The 25,435-nt window shown below is 56.8% G+C and overlaps 5 protein-coding genes across 5 annotated transcripts; all 5 read right to left on the bottom strand.

The window, feature by feature from the left end:
- Nucleotides 1-686: 686 nt before the first annotated feature.
- ETFB (electron transfer flavoprotein subunit beta) lies at nt 687-10,341 on the bottom strand. Its single transcript, XM_081119121.1, has 6 exons — nt 10,158-10,341; nt 6,424-6,582; nt 6,066-6,224; nt 3,970-4,032; nt 1,730-1,888; nt 687-898 (listed from the first exon to the last, which is right to left on the bottom strand). The coding sequence occupies exons 1-6, from the start codon at nt 10,212-10,214 to the stop codon at nt 728-730; spliced, it is 768 nt and encodes a 255-aa protein (XP_080975247.1). The 5' UTR covers nt 10,215-10,341; the 3' UTR covers nt 687-727.
- Nucleotides 10,342-10,797: 456 nt separating this feature from the next.
- On the bottom strand, nt 10,798-12,330 carry CLDND2 (claudin domain containing 2; the record flags this gene model as incomplete). Its single annotated transcript, XM_081119122.1, has 4 exons — nt 10,798-11,058; nt 11,313-11,432; nt 11,743-11,880; nt 12,162-12,330. 4 exons carry the CDS (start codon nt 12,328-12,330, stop codon nt 10,985-10,987), a joined length of 501 nt encoding a protein of 166 aa, XP_080975248.1. The 3' UTR covers nt 10,798-10,984.
- Nucleotides 12,331-14,141: 1,811 nt separating this feature from the next.
- Nucleotides 14,142-15,427, bottom strand: NKG7 (natural killer cell granule protein 7). The gene is made up of 4 exons (XM_081119584.1): nt 14,914-15,427; nt 14,682-14,828; nt 14,464-14,598; nt 14,142-14,372 (listed from the first exon to the last, which is right to left on the bottom strand). Exons 1-4 carry the CDS (start codon nt 15,068-15,070, stop codon nt 14,314-14,316), a joined length of 498 nt encoding a protein of 165 aa, XP_080975710.1. The 5' UTR covers nt 15,071-15,427; the 3' UTR covers nt 14,142-14,313.
- Nucleotides 15,428-18,442: 3,015 nt separating this feature from the next.
- Nucleotides 18,443-21,845, bottom strand: LIM2 (lens intrinsic membrane protein 2; the record flags this gene model as incomplete). The annotated part of the gene is made up of 4 exons (XM_081119021.1): nt 18,443-18,504; nt 18,683-18,817; nt 19,839-19,988; nt 21,671-21,845. 4 exons carry the CDS (start codon nt 21,843-21,845, stop codon nt 18,443-18,445), a joined length of 522 nt encoding a protein of 173 aa, XP_080975147.1.
- Nucleotides 21,846-22,598: 753 nt separating this feature from the next.
- On the bottom strand, nt 22,599-24,531 carry LOC308547884 (piRNA-mediated silencing protein C19orf84). The gene is made up of 2 exons (XM_081118814.1): nt 24,453-24,531; nt 22,599-23,771 (listed from the first exon to the last, which is right to left on the bottom strand). Exons 1-2 carry the CDS (start codon nt 24,485-24,487, stop codon nt 23,246-23,248), a joined length of 561 nt encoding a protein of 186 aa, XP_080974940.1. The 5' UTR covers nt 24,488-24,531; the 3' UTR covers nt 22,599-23,245.
- Between the last annotated feature and the right edge of the window lie 904 nt (nt 24,532-25,435).

Here is a 25,435-nt window from a genome sequence, read left to right as displayed (position 1 = left end):
GGGATTGGCCAGGACCTGAACCCGGGACCTCAGGATCCAGACGCCAGGCTCATAACCACTACACTAAGCTCTTACTGTTTCAATAGGCCAAGTGAGGAAACTGAAGCTCAGACACAGGAACTGACTCTCTCAAGATCTCACAGTTGGTAAATATGAGAGTGAGAGCTTGAAATCACTAAGTTTGGCTCAGGCCCTGGCTCTTCATCCACACACCAGATTTTGATTGTCTCTTGCTTGTCTGTCTCCCCAACCAGAATCAGAGCATCTCGCCTCCTTCCCTCTTGTGTCCCAAGACTCAGCAGGGACCTGGCACTCAGGAGTCCCCAGCAAATACTTTGCAGATGAAAGCTCTCCATCCCCTCCACCTCACTATTTGTCTTTCAAGAATCAGATGCCACCATGCTGGGAAGTCTCTCTGACCCCATAGGCTGCTCAGATGCCCCATGTGGGCTCCCAATGCCCAATGCTGCCTCCATGTACAGCAAACAGCACCCCACTTCATGGCTGCCTTTGCCCATGTCCATCCTCCCTTCAACATGGAAGCTTCTCAAGGGCAGGGACTAGATGTGACTCACCTGGATCTTGGCATTGTCCAGCACAGGGCCTGGCACACAGGAAGATTAAGTAAGTGTTTGTTGATGAATCAAGGAATGGGTGTCCATGGAATGAAGTAACAGAGACAGACATCAAGAGTCATAGTTTTATTGCCAAGTTTCATGGAAGGGGCTCAAATCCGCCCTATCTCCTTCAACTTGGCCACCAGGTCCTCCGTAGTCTCCACCTTGACGCCAGCCGTGCGCTGGGGCGGATCCTCCACACTCACCACAGACAGCTTGGAGGTCAGGTCCACACCCAGGTCCGCGGCCTTGAGGACCTCGATCTTCTTCTTTTTGGCTTTCTACAGACAGGAAGCCACAGTTCACAAAGCTGCTGAATCTCCTGCCCACCCTCCTGCAGCCCCCGTAGGTGCCATATCTGCTGAACCCTTCTGGATCTACCCACCAGCCAGGACACATACGACCCCTTGTAGGGCCACATCTGGTGTGGACAATTCCTGTTGGCTGGGATGTCCTGGGAAGCCCTCCTATTGTGAGAGTTCTACTTTAGTCAACAGTCTTCACTGGCTGGAATGAACTGGCAAACTCATCCTCTGGCAGTAATAACTCATTGGACTTTTGGTCAAACTGACCCATTAAACTCACCCTATTGGCTGAGGTGACTCAGTGAACCCATCTGATTGGATGAGATGACCCACAGAACCCACCTTATGGCTGAGATGACCCACTGAACTCTCCCTATTGGCTGAGATGACTCATTGAGGCTGTCCTACTGGCCAAGATAACCCACTGAACTCTCCCCTCTGGCTGAGAGACCCAGTAAACCCTCCTCTGGCTAGGATTAGAGAATGAACTGCTCCTACTGGCTGTAATGATAAGGGGAACCCTCCTTTACTGTCTAATGAAGCCTTTCTGTTGGCTGAGGTGAACAGCACCCCCTGCTTAGCCAAAACACCCCCTGGAGCTCTCATTATTGGCATAGATGACCCAGTGAGCCCTCTGTGTTAGACAAAATGACCAGTGATCCCTTCCTTTGGATGAGATGTCCCTTGGATCCTGTCTCCTCCCACCTGACCACCAGGGAGGCACAGGGCCTGCAGCACTCACGCATTCCCGGGCCCTCAGTGTACCCCACTCGCAGGCCCTCACTGACCCATCCACCAGGGGCTCACCATGATGTTGGGCAGCGTGGCATATCGGGGCTCATTGAGCCGCAGGTCAGCGGTCACCACCGCAGGCAGCTTCAGGCGCAGGGTCTCCAGGCCCCCGTCAATCTCCCTCTCCACTTTCATCTTGTCCCCTTCCAGCGTCAACTGGGAGGCGAAGGTGCCCTGGGGAGAGACAGCGTGGGGGGAGTGGGGAGATTAATTCAGGGCAGGCCCGGGCTGTCCTCCATAGGCCACTCTGAGGAGTGCGCGCAGAAGCGTGAACAAATGACAACTGGAGAGGGAGTCTCCTGCAGGGTGCTCTGTAGACGTGAATTCAAAGCTGGGGTAAGCCACAGAAAGGGGTCTCGACAACCTAGGGGGGTGTATTCGCTTTCACTGGAAGCCAAGGCATAGGTCCCACCGTCCTGAACCTGCCAGTGGGTCTCCCTGCCTTAATAATGAACGTGCGTAGAATATCGGGTGCTGTTCTAAGCAACTTAAATGAATTAAGTCATTGGATCCTCATAGGAATTCTACGAGGGAAATGTTGTTATCCCCACTTTACAGATGAGGAAAACTGAGGCAGAGAGAGGCTCAAAGACATTCCCACTGTCACTCAGAGCTGGCAAATCTGAAAGCGGGCGGTCCGGCTCTACGCTCCATGTCATGCTCTCGCCTACACACCATTCCGTCCCCAGGAGCTCCCTTCAAGGCCCCTCTGCTGGGCTGACAACAGCCTTGTGCGCTTACCTCCACCCTCGAAACATCCTCTGGGGCCTCACCTTCTTGGCTCAGTGCCCATGCTCTGGTCAAGGCCCCTCTGCCCCTCAGTCCTGATTCATTGTTTCCTGACCGCACCGTCTAACCGATCTGTTCTCCCCATTCCCTTAGCTGGACATCTTTCAGGACTTAGTTGAAATGTCCCATTATGCTCGGTCTCCTTCGAGTGCCCATGAGTCCAGCTCTGGGGATATACTGTGAAAACGACCAACCAGGCCCTGCTCAGCTTGAGAGGGCGCTTATCCTAGCAGGGAAGGCCACCAGCGACTGGCCACGAGGGGCTTCTGAGTGTGTGGAACGTGGCTAGCGCAACGGAGGGAGGGTGGGATTTTTCATTTGACCTAATTATTTTAAATTTGAAAACCGGTAAGCGAGATAGGTGATCAGGATTGTGGTAATGACTTCATGGGTGTATACGTGTTCAAAGATGACCAAATTGTACACTTTAAGCATGTGCAGTTTTTTGTAGGTCAGTTATAGCTCAACAAAGCTGTTTTTAAAAAGATACTCAATGCAGTTATTAGAAAATGTTTAAGTCTGTTTGGAAAAACGTGGGTGTATGAATCTACTTTTTCAGTGGAGCATTCTAGGTCTCTAAATCAAGTATTTCTAGTGGAAATTTATCATCTGAATTGAGATGTACTGTCAATATGAAATACCCACTGGATTTGGAAAATTTCATACAAAAAGAAAAAAGAATGGGGGGCAGTTGGGGGCTGGGGGAAGAGGGTGAAGGGATTGAGAAGGATAAATTGGTTGTTACAAAATAGTCACGGGGATATAAAGTACAGCACAGGGAGCACAGTCAGTAATATTGTCAGAGCCGCGTATGGTGCCAGGTAGGTACTGGAAATGTTGGGGAAACACTCTGTAAAGTGTATGATTGTCTAACTATTATACTGTACACCTGAAACTAACACAAAATAATATTGAATATAAGCTGTAATTGAAAAATAAAATAAAATTAATAAAGATACAGAAATGTAAAAGATTTTTAAAAAAGAATACAAAATAGATCATTACTTTTTATATTGATTACATGTTGAAATGATATTTAAGATATATTAGGTTAAAAATATCATTACAATTAATTTTGCCAGTTTTTCTCTCCTTTTTAGCATGGCCATGAAAAATTTTAAATTACCTCTGTGGCTTGCATTTCTATTGGACTGGCAGAGGTGGGGACTGGGGAACCTGGAGTTTGGAGGGAGCGTGAGTACCTCACAGAGGGTGGGCAAGGTGGGCCTCTCTGAAGAGGTGATGTCTGAGAGGTCTCTACCTGAAGGAGGGGAGTGAAAAGCCCTGAGGCAGTCTGAGGGAACCATGTTCCAGCTGAGGGAATAGCAAGTGCAAAGGCCCTGAGGCAGGAATGAGTTTGGTGTGACAGGAGCAGCAGGGCTCATGGGGATGGAGCATGTGAAGGCCCTGATGAGGCCCAGTGTCCTGACCCTCGGCAGGAGCTCCCCATCCCCATCCAGCCTCACCTGTGGCCAGTCCAGAAATCCAGCTGTCATCTGTCCCGTCTGGTTACAGTCATCATCAATGGCCTGAGTGGGGAAAGAGAGAAAACTATATGACAGTGGGGTTTCTCGCCCATCCCTGGGGCCTTTGTCTACAACAGGCCAGAGAGTGAATATCCTGTGGTCTCTATCCCAGCGCCTCAACTCCGCTGCTATAGTGAATGAGCAGCCATAGACAACACCTGTCTGCCTAAACGAATGGGTGCAGCAGTGTTCCAATAAAACTTTATTTACAAAATTGTTGTCTCCATGAGCCACAGTTTGCTGACTTCTGGTCTGAAGTGATCCCATCCCCTCACAGGGGCCAAGAGACAGGCAGTCACTCGACCAGGGGGCACATGAGGGTATCTGGCATCCCCAATGCCAAATCTCTGCCCTGTCTATTCACAGAAGCCTCCTGTGAGCCAGGGCTGGGAGGGCCACACTAGGGAACCAAATGAATGGGTTCTGGGCCAATGAGAACATTCTATCCCTGACTCCAGAGATTGGCTCAGGGATGAATACACGACTCTAACGGGACCAATGGAGAGTCAGCCCTGGAAGCTTTGCTGGAGCACTTGGGAAAGAGGCTCTTATCTTTCTCCTGGCGTCGCTGGGTTGGTGGGATGTAAGCCTGGAGATGCAGAGAGTGAAGCCAAGACAGAGGAGCAGAGTATAGAGCACATGTGTGATCCTGGATCAAGCTGTGCCTGAAGCTCTCCTCACATGAGCTATTAAATTCACTTTTTGGCTTAAGCCAGTTTGAGTTGTGATTCTGCCGCCTACAACAAAGAGCATCCCCATCGGTTCATCCAGCATCTCCCCGGGCCCCAGGAGGCCCAGACCCCCGGAGCTGTCCCTGACAAGCAGGACATCAGAGTCTGAAACCCACTAGCAAATGCAGGAAGCTTCAATAGTCGCCAGCACCTGTTACCTGGGGAGCCTGTGTGACACCTGAGCCCCACCCAGCCCCTGCCTTTTTGGCCTCTTCTGTGGTTAGACTCTGCCTCAATTTCCTGATTTGGAGTTTAACTCCCCTACTGTCATCTCTCTCTGTTTTCTACTGCCTGACTTGGGCAGGACATCCTATGACCTAATTGGACCCGTTAGTCTCCCCCTCTCCCCAGGGGCTGACGGGCATCTGGAATCCTGGTCTCCCCCAGCTGGGGCCCTGGCTCTACCTCTGAGCCTCCCCTGTTCTCTGCAACCCTCTCATCTCGCTGTCTCTGACCTTCTTTCTCAGCCTCCTCCCTGCCTCATGACCTCCCAGTCCAACTCCTGTCTGTCTGAGGCTCTTCCGATGGCCCCCCTCTGCCCTTCCCCTGGGTAAGGCCACCAGGTCTGTCCTCAGATGGGATGGGGTGGGGTGGGGAGACTACCCCCAAGGGAGGTCCCCCTGGGTGTTCTGGGGGAAGGATGAGCTGGAAGGCACACCTGCCTTGGCCAGGAGTGCTGTGTGCTGGGAAGGTTCTAGATAAGTTCTCACCCCAGTGCAGTCTGTTAGCCCCCAGTCTCCTCCCTAAACCCCAGGTCTCTAGTCTCTCCCCTTCCAGCCCATTGCTCATGGACTGAATCCACAGCTGGTCTCGCTTCTCCCACTCACAGAGCCCCCATGGCTCCTGAGCACCCTCCAAAGGCCTCAGATCTCTGCTCAGGCCCAGGCCTCACTCAGAACCCATGTGGATGCCCCACCCCCACCTGTCTCTGTGCCTCCAAGCCTGCCTGGCACGGTCCCTCCCTCCTCCCTCCCCCTCACTCCCTACGGGATCCCTGACCCTCTAGCTACATCTGTCTCTGCTCTGTCCCATCAGCCCTGGCCCAGGCCTCCTTTTCTCCCACTTGGACCATCATCATGGCCTCCAGGGTCCCAATCTCACCTCCTAGGACTCCAAGGGGACTTTCTGAAGCCCACAGTGACCCTGCCTTCCTGTTGAAACTCTCCAGCAGGGACAGCAAAGTCGAAAGCTGCTCAGCCTGGAGTGCCTGCACCTGGGCCTGGTCACCTGCCTCTGGCCTCACTCCTCCCAGCTCCCAGGCAGGGATGGAGCAGGCCTGGGGGGGAAGGGGCTGAGCACACCCACCTGCTTGCCCAGCAGCACCAGGTTCACCTTCTCCTTCTCTGCCAGCTTGGCCAGGACCCGGGCCACCTGCAGGGGACCCAGGCGATCTGCCTCTGCAGCCGGCACCTCCACATGGATGCCTCTGTCTGCGCCCATGGCCAGAGCAGTGCGGATGGTCTCCTGTCCAGGAGGGGGGGGGCTTGACTCCCGTTTCTAGCACCAGGGGGATCCAGGAGCCTGGCCCCCAGCCTCTTCTTCTGTCAGACCCAAAGTCAGGCCCTCAGCCCCCTCCTCCCTCAGACCCAGGAGTCCAGGCCCCCAGCCCCTCCTCCCTCAGACCCAGGGGGCCAGGCTGAGCACCCCTCCCAGGCCCTGGCACCTGGCACTGGTTGGGCCCGCAGCTGACAACTATAACCTCCTTCACCAGCTTCTTCTCCTTGAGCCGCACGGCCTCCTCCACAGCGATCTCGCAGAAGGGGTTCATGGAGTGCTTCACGCCATCTGTCACCACACCCGTCTTGTCCGGCTTCACTCGGATCTGTCCAGCCAGGAGGGGAAGGGACGGGGTCAGAGGTCAGGGCCACAGCACCAACCCTCGGACAGGCTGGATGGGGACAACAGGGGTCTGGAGATGGAAGGGCCTTGCCCAGGGCTCCACAGCTCCAGGCACAGAGTGGGCTGAGACTACAGGCGGGCGGAGGGTGGCCCTCTCACCCTCTCCTGCAGGCATTCCCTGACACCAGGGGCATTTGATGTGCTCGTCCCTACTCCGTCGCTGTTCCTTGGACCTGAAAGAGCGTTTCTCAAAGTTTTATTGTCACCCACAGTGAGAAATACATTTGATGATATCCCCAACTGTATTATAAATACATATATATATTTACATATAAATATAAATACCACTGCAATGTGAGGCTCGATGAAGGACACTTACCTTTACTTTATACACTATACCATGACATTTTCTATTCTTTTTTTTTTTAATTGATTTTAGAGAGAGAGGAAGGGAGAGCGAGATCGGGAAACATCTATCCGCTGCTTCCTGCACGCCCCCTACTGGGGATCCAGGGCACAACTGGGCATGTGCCCTGACCCAGAATGGAACCCTCAACCTTTCGGTACATGGGAGGAGGCCACACAGGTCAGAGCTATTCTTTTTTCCCTAATGTCAGCCCTCTACATGGATTTAATGATCAACACATGGTCACGATAGAGTTTGAAAAACACCAGCTTCAAGGCCTCTCTGCCCCACGGGCGAAGGTGGGAGTGGGACAAGCAAACCTTTCCTCACAGGGGTGCATCTTCCCTGAGCAGCAGCTGTGTGCCTGGCCCTGAGCTGGACAAGGTCATGTATGTTCTTAATGAAGAAAATTGGAAAAATGGCAAGAGCAGAAGTGGCGAGACCACTGGGCGGCTGTGAGTCATTGAAACAAGAGATGATAGTGGCTCGGGCAGCCTTGACAGTGGAGGCGGAGAGGCAGAAGGACTGGAAAAGTCTTTGGAGGTAGAACTTGGTGCTCGACAGGGTGCTTGGTGGGGTGAGGAGGGAGAGTCCAAGAGGACTCTCAGGGTTCTGGTGGGACATTTGTCCAGCCGGGAGGATGCTGACCTCGGCTCTAGGCTCTCTGTGCTCAAGAGGCTGATGAGACTCCCAGAGGAGCCTGCACGAGACCCAGCCTGGGGCCTGCCTTCTCTCTTCTCCCATGTGGCTGCCACCAAACATCTGGCCAAAGCAGTCCTAGCCCAGCTGGGGGACGCTGGGACACTCTTACTATTTCCCTGCACCTTCCTCTCTGGGAATGGTGGGTGTGGCTGTCCCTCCCACTGGCAGGACAGAATCAGAAGTGAGAATCTGGGATTCCAGCAGGGCTTCCCAGCCTGGCTGTGCCTTAGGCACCGGAAACATTATAAGGTGAGAGAAAGAGAAAAAGGACAACCGTCATTTTCTATCACCATCATCTCGTTTTTAAACAGTCATTTCAGCCCTGGCTAGGGCTCAGTTGGTTGGAGCATTGTCCCCGTATACACGCAAGAGGTTGTGGGTTTGATTCCCGGTCAGGGCACATACCTAGGCAGTGGGTGCAATCCCCAGCTGATGGGCTGTGGGAGGTGAGGGAAGGAGGGGTGCCCGGGGTCTGGCAAGGTGATTAGGTTGTTGCCAGTGTTTGAATCATTTATTTGTTCAGAAAGGGACATCAACAGATACACCCATAGAGGCAGGATGCCATGGAGGGGGCCCCGGGAGGCGCACACAGCACCCACACTTTGGGAAAGCTCAGGAGCCGATACCAGGATGCTTCACTTTTCTGCTCTCGCAGCACACAGAGCGGAGGCACCCATTGCCGGCCCTGGGCTGGGTGATGCTGGGACCCAGAGCTGATTAAACATGAGCCTGCCTGGTAGGGGAGACAGATAGAATCCCAGCCATCTCGGGCCAGGGACCAGGGCTGGGGATAGATCAGGGTTGACAGGAGCCCAGGGGGACTATGGAGCCCAAAGGAGCAGTCAGAGGCGGGAGGAAACTAGGAAAGCTGAATCCCAGAAATCCAAGAGGAGAAGCTCTCCAAAAGCTTGGAGGCCACACCCCTGCCATATGCTGCCAAAGCTGCCAGGAGGCGGGACGGCTGTCCCATGGAGTGGGAAGAGTGCAGACTGGAGCAGGCCTGGCCTGTGTTTCAATACTACCTGTCGCTGCCTGCTGGATGGCCAGGCAAGTAACAGACCCCTCACGGGCCTCAGCCCCCCGCCTGTGTAACATGATTAATAAGTCTAGAGCAGCAATTTTCAACCTTTTTCATCTTACGGCACACACAAACTAATTACTCAAATTCTGCGGCACACCCAAAAATACATGATCCTTTTTCTTGCCAATCTGACCAAAAAAAAAAAAGTGTACTTCCGATTCATTCACACCAGACAGCTATGGTTGTGTTGGCTGCTCTCATTTTTATTTGACAAGCTAAGGGGGAAAAGGTCAGTGCCCCTGACTAAATAGTCAGATATTGCATGTTTTAAAAATTTCTGCAGCACACCAGTGCCCTGGCACACTGGCTGAAAATCGCTGATCTAGGGGGTGCTGAAAGGGCTAAATGGGTTCATCTCAGCCAAGGACTTAGGATGCTACCTGGTGAACAGTTAAGTGTCCACCAAATACGAGCTGTTATGATCGCTGAAGTTTTCATGCCCAGACCTGGCTCCTGGGCCCTCCTCCCCACCACGTACCCCAACCTGGCAGGGGCCCCAGTTTCACCCACCCTGAGGCCTCCAGCATGCCAGGTCCTGTGCAGGGCAATGCTGGGGACACAGAGGATCTATGCTGGGGACATAAAGGCAAGCGGGGCACAGACATGGATGGGCAGGGGGCAGACATGGTTGGGCAGCCACCACCTTGTCTGGTTTAGGTCAAGTCCTGAAAGAAAGTGGCCTGCGGGAGTGTGTCTGCTTCACCTCTGTCCCCACCAGCTTCTCTCTGGGGACAAGCCAGGCTCTCAGAGCCGTCCCCCGAGGCGTCCCATGGAGGATGGGAGCCATCCCAACAACTCATCAGACGGGCTTTCGTCTGGGGCACACACTCTTCCCTCCCTTCCAGCTATGTAGGGTGGGACACATCCTCGGGGCTCCCCTGGCACCCGGTCTGAGCCCCTTGATGGCACGTCTCCTGCACTGCAATGGTCAGAGGGTTTGCAGTGCAGCCTCGTGGGTAGAAGCATGGCTTGTGTGCAAAGCCCTGGTGGGGTGAGGGGTCGGGAGGGCCCGGACAGGCACCTCTGCTCTGCCCCTTCCCGGCTCAGGGGCCTCTCTGTGCCTCAGTGTCTCCGTGTGTTACACAGGGGCCGTGACTCCACCAGCAGGTGGGAGACAGAGGCCATCACTCGCCCTGCACCCAGTTACTGAGACGCTGAGTTCAGAGGCGGGGTCGTAACCCCAGCGGAGCGAGCGGATGTCAGAGCCTCACAGGCCTTGATCTTTGCCCTCAGGTGTGACTTTGACGTTTGGAGGGGAGAGGCTAGAGATCAGAGGTTACGAGAAGAACCCCCCATACAGGGTGCACTAGTGACCCCGGAATCGCACGGCCTCAGGGCACAGGGAGGTGGGAGGGGGGGGCCCGGTCACCTTCACGGCGAAGTCGATGACCCTCTTGACAGCCACGAGCGCGCGCAGCTCCGCCATCTTCCAGCCGCGGCCACCCTTGGGGGTCAGGCTGCACCTCGGCTTCTCGGCCCCGACGCCCCGCCTCCTCGGCCTTCTCTGCGCCTGCGCCCCGGCCGCCAGCCTGTCAACCTCCGCGGCCCGCCTCCGCCCCGACAGAGGACCAATCGGAAGGCCGGAGCGAGGGAGGTGTGTCAAGCAGAGGGGGACCAATGGGAAGCGGCTTCCAGAGAGGGAGGCGGAACCCGGAGGGTAAGTGACAGGCTTCTTGGAGGGGGCGTGGCAGGGAACTAGGGGAAAGGTCTTTGCCGGGAGGGAGGCGCTCCCACGGCGGACTCCTCCCCTTCGCCCCAAACTTTTCCTAGCGTCCTCGGACCTACCCCCGCCCCAGTTCCCTGCCTCTTCCTCGCGCCTCAGAGTCGCGCCCCGTGCCGAGGCCCCCACGTCTGCGTCCTCCGGTGTCTGTCTCCCCATTTTCTCCATGCCCGTGTTCCTACATCCTCTCCACGCGCCCCTGTCCCCTCCCGACTCCACTCCCCCGTGTCCCCGGCCCCCTCCACGTTCGTGTCTCCCTGCCCCGGTCCCGCAGGCCTCCGTGTTCCCTGTAGGTTCGAGCCCTTAGGTCCTCCCTGAGCCTCTATGGACCCCCGTGTCCGAGGCCCCGTGTTCTTCACGGTCACGTTCCCACGTGTGTTCCTGTCGCCCGTGCCCGAGTCCTCACATCCCCCAGAAAGGCAGGCGGGGCCGCAGCTGTGGTAGCCGTTCCTTTATTCTGCGCCAGGCAGCCGCGGTCACAAGCACACGGGGAACCCGCTGATGGCTTCCGTGCTCTGCAAGATCATGTCCGCCAGCAGGAAGCAGAAGCCTGGCGGGAGGGGAGAGGAGGCGGGGGAGGGCGGTGTGTCCCGGGGCGGTGGCCCGGAGGGCCCGGGGCCTGGGGTTTGGGGCTCGCAGGGCGCCTCTGCCGGGTCTGCGGAAGGACCCGGGAGCGGACTGGAGCATGTGGGGGAGTTCCCGGGAGGTCAAAGTGGGGTTTCCTGGAAGGGCGGCTGGGGAGGCTCTGCGGGAGGAGGTTCCCCTGGGTGGTCTCCTCCACCCTCTTCCCGCTGTCCAAGTTACCCGCGAGAATAGAGAATGGTAAGGCCAGCCACCCCAAAAAATAGGACCAGGAGAAAAAGACGTCGCTTTTCCACGCAGTCTTCACGGTGTAGCCGGTCAGAGCGATCATCAGCAGCAAGCCTGGCCCCGCCCACCCGCCGCGTCAGCGCGGCCGGGGCGCCATCCGGGCCACACCCAGGCCGCGCCCCGCCAGGCCACGCCCCGCCCCAGCTCGCGCCGGCCACGCCCCAGGCCACGCCCAGTCCGCCCGGCTTGAGCAGGCCACGCCCTCCGGGCCCCTCGGCCCCGCCCCCTCCAGCGCCTGCCCGTGGCGGGCGCCCCGGCCCCGCCCCTTGGCTCCCTTCCGCGCGCCCCAGGCCGAGCCTCCGCGCCCTCTGCTCCGCGTGGGGCCCGCGCCCTCTGCTCCGCGTGGGGCCCGCGCCCGCCTCACCGCAGACGAAGAAGACGGCGCTCGTAGTCCTGCCCCGCACGTCGCCCCCGTGATACAGAATCTGCAGCCCCATCACCAAGCCCACGACGCCGAAGCCCGCCGCCAGCACCATGCTCGCCGCCGTCACCGCCAGCGTGGCTGCGGGAGCCGGAGCCTCAGCCCCGCGCCCGCGCCGCCCCGCCCGCCCGCAGCGGAGTCGGGGTGCGGGAGGGGGGGTTCGAAAGCTGTCACGAGGGGGGGTCGTGTTCTCCGTGGCCTTGGTCACGGAGGGGCGGCTGGATCCGAGGCTGGCGTGGAAGGAGCGGGGTGGGGGCCCCCGCAGGATGCGCCCCGCCTTTGTGTCAGGGGAGGGGGCCAGCCGCGCTCAGCGCTGGGCTGTCTGTGGAGTGGGGGGCTGACCCCTGGAGCCTGAGCCTCACCTTGGCAGGGGATGTTAGAGCAGACGCCGTCATTACAATCCTGCCACAGGCCACTGTGTCCTCCGTGGAAACGGATCCAGTAGTTGGTGGCCGTGGAGAGAATCGTGAGGACGTTGGTCAGGAGGCCCAGTATGGTGCCCCCAAACTGAAGGCTCCACTTCACCCCCATGCTAAGGAGGCTGCTTCCTGGGGCCACACACGCAGGGTTGGCCAACACCCCTCGCACCCCAGACCCCTCTCCAGGCTCCCTGGGACCCCCTCCCACATGTCTCTCGACACCCCAGCCGATACCCAGCACCCCTGCCTGGGGACTCTGAGGCCTTTCCCGCCCCCCAGGAGTCACAGTTTAGGAAGCTCCCTGCCTTCTAGAGGCCCCCACCCCCCAGTGGGATGTCCCTTTGGCCTGTCCAGTGCACTCCCACGCCCCACGCCCCACACCCCCTAAGTGACTCACAGCCAGCTCCCAGGACTTCTTAGAGGCAGAGTGCAGAGGGGTGGCGGAAGGGAGACTGGTCAGTCTCTGTGAGGCAGCAGGGGTTCCAGAACCCCTCTCCCCAGGGCCATTTAAAGAGATAACCACCCACCCACCCATCCACACAGGCATCTCTCCCAGCAAAGTGACAGCTCAGAGTCAGACGGCAGGTCTGGGGGAAGCCTAAGGGACAGGACACGGTAGACCACGTCCTTCTAAAAACTTCTCTTCCCTTGACCCCATAAGTGTTCCTGGTCCCCAACTCGGACTGTGCCTCCCAGGCCCCTACGCAGGCTCCTGCCGCTCCTGCTCCCTACATCCTGCACCTTCTACCAGGTGAGTGGCCCGCAGCTCCAGTGGCCACAGTGCTCTGAGAACACCCCAAACTCCATCTCCAGCCCTGGTCTCTCTCCCAGCTTTGGTCTGGAGTCTTTGCCTGCTCCTGCCCGTCTCCCAGACATCTGGCACTCAGCCACCTCCTACCTGAGCTTAGCATCTTCCACCAAACCAGGGAAGACCTCACCATCCCACCCCTGGGCACTATCCTTGCACCCTTCCCTCTCCTCACCCCACTTGGGGAACTGGGTTCCCCAAGTCTGGTTCCTCCTGCTCCCTGTATCTTTCTGGCTCCTTCCCTCCTTTCCACCTCACGCCCTGTTCTGTCAGGCCCTGTCCTAACTCCTGTCCCACCTGTTGCATTGCCAAGCTCTCCTCTCCCTTTCAGCCTCTCTGGATGCCCCAGAGAGGGCTTGCTGGCCCCGGGAGCTGGCACTGACCCTCCTCTGCTCTCATCCTGGCTCCCCTCAGGAGAAAGTCAGTTGTGGCATTAGGGGTCCTGGCTCCCACCCACCACCACTCTGTCCTCATTTTCTACCCTACACCCCCACATTCCACATCCCAGCCACAAATCGCTGTTTATCTTCCGAACACTTCGGCCTTTTCATGCCTCCACCTTGGAGTCCTTCTGCCTGGATTACCTTTCCTGGCCCTCAAGAAGTCCCTAAACACCCCCTCCCTGGAAAAGCTCACCTCCACCCCCCACAACACAATCACCCTTTGCCCCACGCCCTTCCTGGGCCGTGCCTGTCCCCCTGGCCGTGCCTGTCCCCCTGCCTGTATCAACACCTCGCCCCGCCACCAGACTCGCAGCCCCTGGTGGGCAGGACCTGGGTCTGACTCCTGTCAGTGTTCCCAGCGAGGCTCAGCAGAAAGCCAGCAGAAGGAGCGGATGGATTAATGAAATGAACAGAGGAAACTAGGGCTCAGGTGGGGGACAGAGAGGGAGCGGGAAGGAAGGTGCTAGAGCAAGAAAGGCACAGGGAAGAATAGATCGAGGAGATCAAGGAAGAGAGACGGAAACAGAAGACAGACAAAGGCTAGGGAAGGGGAGAAGGGATGTGGGCAGGGCCCGAGTCCACACTGCACGGGAGCCCCCTGAGAGCAGGAGGCGGTTTCTGACTCTTTTCTGGGTGCCCAGTGTCCACCCACCATGGAGCTGACGCGCCATTGGCTTGTGTCGTGGTTGAATTAATGTCAGAATAACCAGGTTGCAGCAAAGTGTTGTTGAATGGATAGAGAAACCAACATAGGGGCTGTGGAAGGGGGGGGGCGGGGGGAGGGCCAGGCGATCCGGAAGCTCCAGACGATGTTCTCCAACCCACCTGCTCTCTTCACCTGTGCTCACAAGGTGTCATAGCCAGGCCGGGGGACACGGCTGTGAGCAACCAGACCCAGGCCACCTGGGGTGACAGAGGAGGGTTAGCACCTGCCCCCTCCCTGCTCCCTCAGAGCCCCCAGTGGGCCCTCCCGAGCCCTTGGGGCAGCAGTCACCTGCACTGAGCCATAAGGGAACCGAGACCCAGCCCAGGTAGAAGGACCAGGAGAAGGAGGACTGGATCTGGGGGTGTCGAGGTTGGTTCCACCGCTCACCAGTGTAGACCGCCATGGCCACCAGCATAAAGAGGGCTGGGACAAAAGACAGAAGACTGCTCAGCCCCTCTGCAGGAACTCACAGTGCCCAGTGCCCACGGGCAGCCCAGATTTCTCACCTGCAACAAAAGCTGTGATGGACGAGACAAGGGGCCCGCGGCCCGGTGCGGACAGCGAGGGAATGCAGGACAGGACCAGGAGGCCCACAGACGCCACGCCACACAGGACAGCCAGAATGTTGAAGGTCTGCGTCACATGGATGTAGCCTGCTCACAGAGGAGACCTCTGAGGGCTGTGCCCTCCGGCTCTTCTCCACTATCCCCCCAGACAAGACAGACCACTCCCCCTTACCTGCTACTGACTGCGGATTCCCATCCGGCCAGAGGCCAGAGTGAGCTGAATAGTGGGGCCCAATGGCCACGAACCAGAAATCCGTGCTCAGAGCAACAAGGGCAGAGGTCAGGGCCAGGGACCCCACCAGCAGGGCCACGGACCGACAGGGCTCCATGACTGTGGGCGCTGGGTTTCCGGGTCCCGAAGGATGAAGGGGCTGGTGATCCAGACTCCTGGGTCTCTGAGAGAGGAGGCTGTACGCCCTGACTCCAGGGTCCTCTGCGCTCAAAAAACAAAGCAGCCAGCAAGCAGTAGGGGCCACTCGGGGGCCTGTGCTCCTAAGACCAGGCTGGTTCTGTTTCACCCAGTTCAGTTCCCGGCAGCCGACTCACACAAGTCCTCCCTTCCTGGGTTGTGCTGCGAACGTCTCCCTTCCTGGAGGTCCTGGTCTCACCCACAGTGTGTGGTGGGAAGGGTGTCATCAGAGGTTTGGTCGACAGTTCAGAACATGCCTCTCTATCTCAGGTTCTATAGCTGACGCCCTCGGAGCCCTCAACACCAGAGGGGGCTTCCGGAAGAGCTGAGAGAGGCTTGGGGGCTCAGAGGCGGAGGTGGCAAATGAGGCCAAGGTGTGTGTTAAATGGGAGGAGGGATGTGGCCAGAGGGGACAGTTGGGGGATGCGTCATGCTTTCCTGTGGCTGGCTGCTGCAACTTTCCGGTCTGGGGGGGCCCACTCTAGGGTCTCCATGATGTCTGGGCCTGAAGGAGGAAGGAGCTGGAGGCACGGACGCCAGGCCTGGAGGGAGGAAGGGGCGGGTGGGCAGTGGAGGGCTCAGTGTCCTGGATACCCGCTTAGAGCTTATGCTCAGGGCAGGCAGAGGTGGAGAATGACAACTGTAAAAGTCTGTGAGGGGAAGACAAGCCCACATCCTCAGCTGATAAATGAGTTCACAGATAGCTCTGCTCCGAGGGTGGCCTGCTTTCTCATGAAGATCACAGTGGGGGTAGCGATGTCGGTGCAGGACCCTCTGGCCTTCCAAGCTTCTTCCTCCCACACCAGCATGGGGTCCTGGGCAGCACCTCACCTGTGAGCAGGTATAAGGTGAAGGTGCCACGGCCCAGGAAGAAGGCCCAGGCAAACCTGACCCCTCTGCAGGCGGAACAGCCCTGAAGAGGCCCTCTGTTGTGAAGACAAACTGAGTCAGCTGGAGCAGGGAGAGCCAGTGACCCCGTAGGCCAGTCCTCTTCTATTATTGGAGACTCCAGTTTGCAGGCCCCCATCCTTCACCCAAACTGCTGGAGGGCTTAGAGCAGGAGTGACATGGTTGCCATAAATATTCCTGCAGATGCTGCACAGAGAATGAACTGTAGGGAGGGCGGGGTGAGGGCTGAGCTGGTTTGGAGGCTGCAGCAATAAACCAGGTGGGTGATAGATGACAGTGGCTTGCATTAGGGTGGTGACAGGTGAAGCGAGATGGAGTGAAATTCCAACACGTTTTAAAGGGAGGCCCACACTACTGGCCTATGAGTCAGACGTGGGATGTAACAGAGGGAAAGCAGCCGGCCATGACCCCAGCGTGCGGGGAGTTGTCATTTACTAAGATGGGGGAGGCCGTGGGAGGGACAGGGGTGGGGTGTGAGAAGAACCAGAAGTGTGAGGCTGGAGATCCGTCCTTTCTGGTGGAAACGCCAAGCAGGGCAGTGGAGATAGGAGCTGGTGGTGTAACATCATTATTGCTAGAGTAAGCCCCCGTAAACACGACTGCTGAAACAAGCCTCAGGAAATGTTTCTGCTTAAAGAGGCCGCAGTGAGGCGGCATTAGAGAGGGCCTCAACTGCCATTATAATGGGAAGAAGCCGCTATAAACATAGTATTATTGTTATTTGAGGAGTCCCCAATAAATATTATTTCTAGGGAGTCAGCCTCTGTTAATATAACAACCACTAGCATGGGCCGTGGATAAAGACTCTTGGAATTGGCCTTGTAAATAGTCTAATTATTTTGTGATTGGCGTCAGTAAATCTCATGGCAGTGGCGTCAGTTTAATGGATGAGCTAAGAGCGAATGAAGAGAAGGTCACGGTCATGAATAGCGTGTGAAGAGGTGGGGGAAGAAGGTGAGAGGTCAGAGTGTGAAGAGGTGGGGGAAGAAGGTGAGAGGTCAGAGTGTGAAGAGGTGGGGGAAGAAGGTGAGAGGTCAGAGTGTGAAGAGGTGGGGGAAGAAGGTGAGAGGTCAGAGTTCCCGTGTGTCTAGTTGGAGGAGCCCATTGGGGAGGGGAGAGGAGGCTGGAAGGGCCAACTGGAGATGGGAGGGGGCAGGGGGGCAGGGAAGCTGCTTTTGTTTACCGAGCTCTTCATTTATGCTATTATCCTACTGTGATATTGAGATTTATAATAAGAAATACATATTTTATCTGAGTCCTGATTATGAACAGCTCCTAAAACCCCTGGAATCCCCCAAGTCACAAAAGCCATAAAGGTGTAAATGGGGTGACTTTTGGACCCGAGGGGAATGGTTGCCAGTGGAGCCAACCACGTGATTAGAGGGTTGGCACTTACAGTCCCAGCCCCTGACCTCTGGAGAGGAGAGAGGAGCTGGAGGTTGATTTCAAACACCAATGGCCAAGAATTTAATCAGTCACACTTGTGTAAAGAAATCTCCTGGGGAACTTCAGGCGTGGTGAACACGTGGAGACCGGGAGTGGTGACCAGAGAGGATATGGAAGCTCCGGGCCCTTCCCCCGCACCTGGTCCTATGTGTCTCTTCCATCTGGCTGTTTCTGAGTTATATACTTTTATAATAAACCGGTGATCTAGTAAGTAACATGTTTCTCTGAGTTCTGTGAGCTGCTCTAGCAAATTAATAAAACCCAAAGAGGGGGTTTGGGAAACCTCTGATCTATAGTTGGTCAGATGCACAGGTGACAACCTGGACATGTGATTGGCATCTGAAGCGGGGATGGGGGGTGGGGGGGTGGAGAGCAGTCTTGTAGGACCGGACGTTTAACCTGTGGGATCTGATGCTATCTCCAGGTAGATAATGTCAGCATTCAATCCATAGCTTGGTGGTGTGAGGGAAAAAAGTACACATTGGAATGGGCGTCAGAGTTGGACCTACAACATCAGTTTCCTAGAAGCCGAATTGCCGCCTGTGTAGGGGTTGCGTGAGTTACCTCTGTCCCCGTGCCTGCACAAACAGCAGGTTGGGTTGCCATCGCACACCCCCAACCCCATCCACCACACTCACCCCCACCCCTCGGGAGTCACACTGTAGTAGTTTCACATCAGTTTAATTAGACTCCAAAACATCGCTCTAATGGGTGTTCCATTTCTCAAACAACCCCCCTGGCAGGTAGAGCCTTGGGTCTTCTCAGCTCCCTCCCACCAGGCCCATCCTTTCTCCTTCCACTGTGGGACTCCACCCAGAGTCCAGAACTGAGCCCCTTCATGTCCCCAGGAACCAGGATTTCAGGCCTCTAAACCCTCCCCCTCCTCTTCAATGACCTCATTTTAACTTTCCAGTGAAGTCTGTGGATGCATCTGGGCTCAGTGGGAAGTGGACAGGCGCCGACATTCATTCATCCGGTAGGCACACATGTAGAAAATTCCTGCGCGAGAAAAGGGCCCAATGGATGCCCCTTCCAACCCCCCTGGGTGTCCACAGGGCCTGGAGTCTGCCTTCTGGCTGGGTGCTAGGGGCCCAGGTGGGACACTCCATCACCTCACCCTCAAGACTGCACCAGCTCATCCCCAGACACGGCCCTTCCCACCCCCAAGCCCAGGTACCTGCAAAAAAGGTCATGAGCAGGGCCACCCAGGCCAGGATGTAAGACCAGGAAAAGCGCCAGTCCCCGAAACGGCGACCAAGGAAGCTGACGGTGACTCCAGTGTAAATGGCCAAGGCCAGCAGGAGAAAAAAGGCTGGGGAGGCAGAGTAGGGGTGGGAACAGAATAGGGTTGGGCTTGGAGATGGGGTGGGGGTGAGACTGAGGGAAGGGGTGGGGTGGTGGGTTTGGGGATAAAGGTGGGGACACAGTTGAGTTGAAAGTGGGAGTGCAGACGGGCAGGGAGTGGGGTTGGGGTGGGGTTGGGTGGGGATGGGGCAGGGTTGTGCTACGTCATAGAGAATCCGACTGGTCTTTGTCTCTGGTTCCTGGGAGAAGGACTCTCAATCCTTGGAGCTTCCTGAGTTATGAGGGTCTTTGCTATTGTCGAGCCTGTGGGATCGCACCTGCTGTGGAGCCGAGATGACTCGGGATGGGAGCTGGTCACCAGAAAAACCAACCACCAGAATGGAAAGTTGAGGCTTTAAGCTGATTGATATCAGCTCCTCTGGGGAAGGGTGTGGGGAGGAGGTTGAGTTCAGTCACGTGGCCAGTGGTTCAACCGCTGGATGCCAAGCGCCCTGGGCTTCCTGGATGCTGAACACGTGGGTGTGCTGGGAGGGTGACAGACCCTCTCAGGCTCTACCCTACTTATGCGTCTGTTTATTTGGCTGGTCTTGAGTTATCCTTTGTAAGAAAACTGTAATTGTAAGTAGAGTCCTTTTCCGAGTTTGGTGATTGGTCCTAACAAATTTTCAAACCTGAGTGGGTCCTGGGAACCCTCCAATTTGTAGCCAGTTTGTCAAAAGTGCAGGTGGCTTGGGGACCCCACTTGCAGCTGAACTAGGGGTAGCCTTATTGGGAACCATGGCCTTAAACCATGGGGTCTGATGCTGACTCAGGGTGGTTATGCCAGAACTGAATGTCAGTGTCGGAAGAGGTGGAGTAAGAAATAGTCTTGGAGTTGGTGTTGGGTGAGGGGTTGGTATTAGGGCGGGGGCGGGGTTGAGAGTGAGGAGTCGGGGATGAGAGTGGTGCTGGGGTGGGGACGGATCGGGGTGGGAGATGGGCAGGGCATAGGGAGAGGGAGAGGGAGAGGATAGGGCAGGTCCACTCACTGGAGGCAAAGAATACGATGCCGGCAGAGAAGGGCCTGGAGAGGCGAGTGAAGGTGGGCTGCTGAGCGAAGGCCAGGATGCCCATGATGATGCCAGAGGTGGCACACAGGGAGGACAGGATCATGAAGGCCCGGGTGGCGTTCCAGTATGCTGTGGGAACACCCCACGGTCACTCCCAGGCCTCCCCTGCCCTCAGTGGTGAAAGCTGTTATCTCAGAGGGCCGGAATGCCTTACCCCTCTCCATATCCCTGACCCAGCTTCTCCTTCACCTCTTTGCAAGTGCCCTCCTCTTCACCTGGCAAACTCCTATCCACCCTGCAACCCCCAGCTCCCAAATCCCCTCCTCTAGGAAGCATCCCTTTGCCACTCAGGCATCGTCCTCACGCCCTGCTCTGGGTTGTGACTCTTCATCTGTCTTCCCCTCCCGGCCTGATTGCCCCCTGGGGGCAGGGGCTGGGCTGACTCTATGTCACGAACACCCCCAGCATAGGCTTGGTTTGCACAGGGGCCTGGAGACACGGTTGCGGGTGGGGGGCGCTGCTGCGGGTGCTGCCTCGCCCGCCGCTCTTTGTCCCGTCACAGCGCTGTTTCGCTGCCTTCACACCGCTTGCCCACCTCTGAAAATGCCCATGTGTTGATTTTTGTTTCTGCCTGTCTCTCCCCACGGAATCCTCAGCTCTGTGAGGACAAAGGTCTGGCTTTCTCAGGCACTGCTGCGTCCCCAGCACCTTGCGCCTGGCACGCGAGAGATACTCAATAAACACCTGGAGCGACAGGATGCTGAGCACTAGAGGTCGTTCTCCTCTCTCTCCATAAGCTGTGTACTACGTAACATACTCTATCATACACAGAGACGTAGCATGTGACATAATACATACTACGTCCACACTATAAATGTATATGTGCATGCTATACGCTGCAAGAGCCCTACACTGTAAGTACCACCCGTATCCCCATATTTATAATATATATTGTAATATATACATACACACGCACATACATACATATACTAATATACATATATGTCACATAGCCTGGCACATAGCAAGTATAATACCTCATCCATATTTAGCAAATTTAGGGTCTATCTTGCTTTTGTATCCCCCAGTACCTAACATAGTTTTTTGTTTCAGTTACAGTTGGCATTCAATATTATTTTGTATTAGTTTCTGGTGTACAACATAGTGGTTAGACAATTAAATAATTTGAGAAATGATCCCCCAATAACTCAAGAACCCACCTGGCCCCACATATAGTTACCACAGTATTACTGACTGTGTTTCCTGTGCTGTGCTTTACAATCCCTTGACTATTTTCTAACTACCAACCTGTACCTCTTAATCTCTTCACCTTTTTTACCCCACCCCAAGCCCCCTCCTGTCTGGCGACCATCAGTTTGTTTTCTGAGTCTATGAGTCTGTTTCTATTTTGTTTAGATTCCACCTATAAGTGAAATCACATGGTATTTGTCTTTTCCTGACTTATTTCACTCAGCATTTTAACATAGTTCTTGATACATAGTCAATATTTAGAAAATGCTGTTCTGGTGACCCCAGCCCACCTGCTGTACCTGACCTCTACTTTGTTCGGGACATGTCATCTCTTCCCCCTTAACCCCTCAATCGGTACGTTCTGTGACTGCACTAGAAAGAAATACAGAAACCCCAGCTTTGCCCCTTCCGTGCTCAATGAGCTCGGGTTGGCCTCTTTCCTTCCCTGAGCCACAGGTCTGAGGTTTCGCCATCTGCAAAACAGGTGGCCCTTTGGCTGTGAGGTTCTGCCCTATGGGGCTCTGCCCCCAGGAACAGCCAGACGCTGCCAGGAGCCTCACCAATGCTCTCCGTCTGCAGGTAGCACTTGTTGCCCAGGCAATATCGCCATAAGCCCTGGTGGGCAAAGGACCCCGACAGCCGGTACTGCATCCAGTGGTCTGTCGCTGTGGCCACCACCAGGAGGATAGTCCCCACCGAGGCGCAGAAGAGGCCGCCACCCATGAAGCTGTACATGCTGATCTGTGGGGAAGGGGAGAGATGGGGTCAGGAGTTGGACTCCCGGTATCTGGGGGAGGATGGCACTTGGGGCCTGGGCTCCTGGGGCCTGGGAAGAAGGCGGCTGAGGGGATGAACTCCTGGGTCTGAGACAGGACCAACCGAGGATGCAGACTCCAGGGTCTTGGGGGAGGAAGAGCCCAGGGGCCTGGATTTCCAGGTCCTAAGCCAGGGGGTGGGCTGGGCACTAGGACACCAAAGTCCTTGGGGGAGGAGGAGACTGGGGCCCTGGACACCTGGGTCCTAGGGGTGAAGGGGGCTTGGGGCTGGAACCTCACCAGGTACCAGGGAGAGGAAGGAGCTGGAGGACTGGATCCTTCCGTCTTGGGGAAGGAGGGGCTGCATGTCCCATTCCCGGTCCCTACCTGAGTGGCAGAGCCTGTCCTAAACCCTCCGTCTGCCTCAGCCCTTCTGTTCAGACTGAGTCGAGCCAGGTCGCTAACCTCTCTGCTCCCCGTGTCCCCCAAATCCCTTAAGCCTCCCCACACAATGGCCCCATAGCCCAGCAGCTTCCAGAAGGCAGAAGTGCAACGGTGGCAGGGGCCCCGAATGGAATTCGCTGAAGCAGGGATCCAGGCCTCCCTCCTGTGCCCCAGGCCCCGCTGGCCTCCCTGTGACCCTCCCAGCCACCCTCCCACCCTCCCACAGGCCACGCTCACAGCGCCCGCTGGGTCAGCCTCAGCTGGTAAGCACACACGGACACGAGGCATAGGGACACGTCCATTTATTGTTCAGCCAGGGCCCCCACCCCCAAGGGCGGGAGGCAGGGTGGTGTCTGGGTATCCTGGGCCTAGGGGACGCTTGTGGTGGGGTCACGGAGCTCGTCACAGTTGGGGCAGGGACAGGAAGGAGGCTGAGGCCGAGGTGGGGCTGCGATTGGGGCTGGCTTTAGATGAAGTCAAGGATGAGGGCTGGGTTGGCCTGAAGTAGGTGGGGACCAGGATAAAGAAGCTGGGAGCGTGGACTCCATGGAGATGGGACAGAGATGCGAGGGAGGGAGCCTAGGAATGTGGTGCCGAGAGTGGGGACCGGGTGGGGTGGCAGAGGCAGGGGAATGGCTTTGGGATTGAGAACCGCGTCAGAGTTGGGTTAGAGGAGCCCTGGGTTGAGAATGAGCTGAGGGTTGTCGCTATAGTTGGGGAAAGTGTCTGGATGGAGAGAGGCACTGGGTATGAGGTCCAGGGCCTTTTCTGGCTTGGGAACCCAAGTCAGGTCCAGGTTTCACCAGGGGACTCCCACCCCCGCTGCTGAGGCCACGGTTTGGGGGAAGAGGGATGAGGTATCTCTGGCAGGGCTGGGGTCATCTCTAGGCTCCGAGTGGCCCTCTCTGGATTCTGTGGTTCTGGGCTCTCAAGGTCCTAGTACTCAGTGTCCCAGTCCTCCGTGGCAGGTGGCGTGGCCAGGGTTGGCTCCGGACCTCGGGCTTCCTTCTTCCCACCCTGAGTAGTTGGTGTTGGTGGTGAGGATGGCGTCGTGGGTGGGGTCTTGGGGCCAGCCCCAGAGACCCCTGCCCAGACCTTCTTTGGCTCCTCAGACCTTCCACGTCCCCATCGCTGCTGGCCCCGGCCCCAGCTAGACCTTCGAGGGACGCCCCAGTCCCCACGTCCCCTGCATGGCCTCTTGGCGGTGTGCGGCTGGGTGTCACAAGTCTGGGGGTGGCAGGTGCAGGAGGGTAGGGACTGCTGAAGGCTATAGGCCCCCAGCAAGGCGCTGTGCAGGAGGTAGGAGAGGGCATCCAGACGGATGGGGACGGTGACAGAGGCCACGCTCTCGGGGAGCCCCAGGTGTGCTGGATCTGGGGTGCCCAGGAGAGAAGATGGCAGGGCTGAGAAAGGCGCAGGGGGCCATGGCTCAGTCCCAGGTGATGGTGGGGACAGGTTGTTCCTGGAATGGCAAGAAGACAGGTCAGCGGGTCTCACCATCCACATACCTTTCCCAGGGCAGCCAGGCTGCTTCTGTGCTTCTCCTGGGGTCCACCTCTCCATCCTGACTTCTGCGTCCACCCAGGAGCCCCTCACCCCCTGCCCCCAACCTCCTCTCTTCCCACCCCCTTTTCTGTTTCTCCCCATGTCTCTCTGCAGAGAGACGGGCAGCTGGGCCAGAACTTAGCATCAGGGAGAACTCAGTTCCAATTCTAGGCTGCCCAGCTTGCTCGTCCTGTGTCTCAGGCCAAAGCACTTTCCCACTCTGCACTTCAATTTTTCCTACCAAAAGATGGCTTTTGGTGATACCAAAGGTGCCTGTTAAAGGGCAGGGTCTGGGAAGTGTTCAAGAAATGTAGGCAACTATTATTATTCCCCCCCCCTCCAGTCCTACGGTTCCTGGCATTTTCCATTCTCCTGCTTCGTTCTTGAAGTTTCTCTGTTCCACTAATATCTGTTTCTAGCGCTCCCCCTAGTTCTAAGCATCCTGCTCAACTCCGCCGCCAAGATCCTTTAGGATTCTGTTTCCACGTGGCCGTAGCTGAGCCTTTTTTCTCTCTGCTACTCCCCCTGGGCCTGTTCACCATTCTCTGCTTTCCTTGTGTCCCCTCGGCTCTCTGGGTCCCTGTCTGGAGGCTCTCACCCTTCCGGCCCTGACCCTTCCTTCTGCTGCGCCATCCTCGCGAGGGTCCCCCGAGTCTCTTCTAGCACCTTCCACTGCATCTCTGCGGGGCCCCGGGAGGCGGGAGGGGTCTGGGAAGGCAGTGGGCGGGGCCTGGCAGGCGCGGGGCGGGGCCTGAGGGCGTGAGACGCTGCGGGAAAGCAGAGCCGGGCGGGGCGGGGGAGGTAGTTCTTCCAGCCCAGGCGGCTCAGGACGCGGGAGTCGGGACCCCCACCCCCTCCTCTTTCTGCACCTGAACTCCCGCTTTCCGGGGCCCTGATGGTGCTCTTTAGGGCTAAAGGGACATTTAGAGAGGGAAACCTCGAGGTCTGGACCCTCCCCAAGGTGGAGGGGTTAGTACGTGGGCTGAGAGTTTTAGGGGCTGGATTCCATTCTAGGCTCTGTCTCTGACTTGCTTTGCGACCTTAAATCCTCCTAACCCCTGCCTTGCTTTCCCCATCTGAGAAATGGGGCTATACTACCTTCCGGGTTCTGGGGAAGTTTAAAGGACACCACGTGTGTAAAGTCAACACAGAATTGCAACTATAATAAACCTCAACAAATGAGGGTGACTTAGCATTATTGCTGGCAGTCTTGGTGGTATTTTATTGAGGACCAAGAGTCATTCTTCTACCCATTCATTTAAGAAATACGCGCTCAGTGCCCTGCTCTATGCTAGGCTGGACCCTGGGGCTGTAGCCCGGGATAAAATAGACGCGACCCCTACTCCCACATGTGTTGTGAGAGACGGACCAGACACAATCAATACATTTCCTGTAAGTACTGTGACGGTGTGAAGTCGGGGCGAGGGGATGCAGAGGTGCAGCGGGGCAGTTATTCTAGACAAGGCGGTTAGGGAAGGTACCAGGGGACCTGGGGCTTGAGCGTTCCCAGTGGAGGGAACAGAAAATGCGAAGGTTTGAGGGTGGAATAAGCATAGTACTTGAGGGGCTGGGCAGGAATGA

The sequence above is a fragment of the Miniopterus schreibersii genome, assembly GCF_964146895.1.
Source record: "Miniopterus schreibersii genome assembly, chromosome: 18".
NCBI lineage: Eukaryota > Metazoa > Chordata > Mammalia > Chiroptera > Miniopteridae > Miniopterus > Miniopterus schreibersii.
The sequence above is the reverse complement of the archived record's forward strand: the minus strand, read 5'-3'. Positions and strand labels throughout refer to the sequence as shown.

Excerpts from the sequence above, each read along its gene's own strand:
- ETFB (XM_081119121.1), bottom strand. The coding sequence starts at position 10,214 with ATGGCGGAGCTGCGCGCGCTCGTGGCTGTCAAGAGGGTCATCGACTTC. Across the intron at positions 6,225-6,423 it reads GCGGGCCCAACCAGTGCCAG|GAGACCATCCGCACTGCTCT; the intron begins GTGCCAGGGCCT and ends CCTCCTGGACAG. Across the intron at positions 4,033-6,065 it reads TGGTGCTGCTGGGCAAGCAG|GCCATTGATGATGACTGTAA; the intron begins GTGGGTGTGCTC and ends TTCCCCACTCAG.
- NKG7 (XM_081119584.1), bottom strand. The coding sequence starts at position 15,070 with ATGGAGCCCTGTCGGTCCGTGGCCCTGCTGGTGGGGTCCCTGGCCCTG. Across the intron at positions 14,829-14,913 it reads GAATCCGCAGTCAGTAGCAG|GCTACATCCATGTGACGCAG; the intron begins GTAAGGGGGAGT and ends CTCTGTGAGCAG. Across the intron at positions 14,599-14,681 it reads CATCACAGCTTTTGTTGCAG|CCCTCTTTATGCTGGTGGCC; the intron begins GTGAGAAATCTG and ends CTTTTGTCCCAG.
- LOC308547884 (XM_081118814.1), bottom strand. The coding sequence starts at position 24,487 with ATGGCGCAGCAGAAGGAAGGGTCAGGGCCGGAAGG. Across the intron at positions 23,772-24,452 it reads GAAGGGTCAGGGCCGGAAGG|GAACAACCTGTCCCCACCAT; the intron begins GTGAGAGCCTCC and ends TTGCCATTCCAG.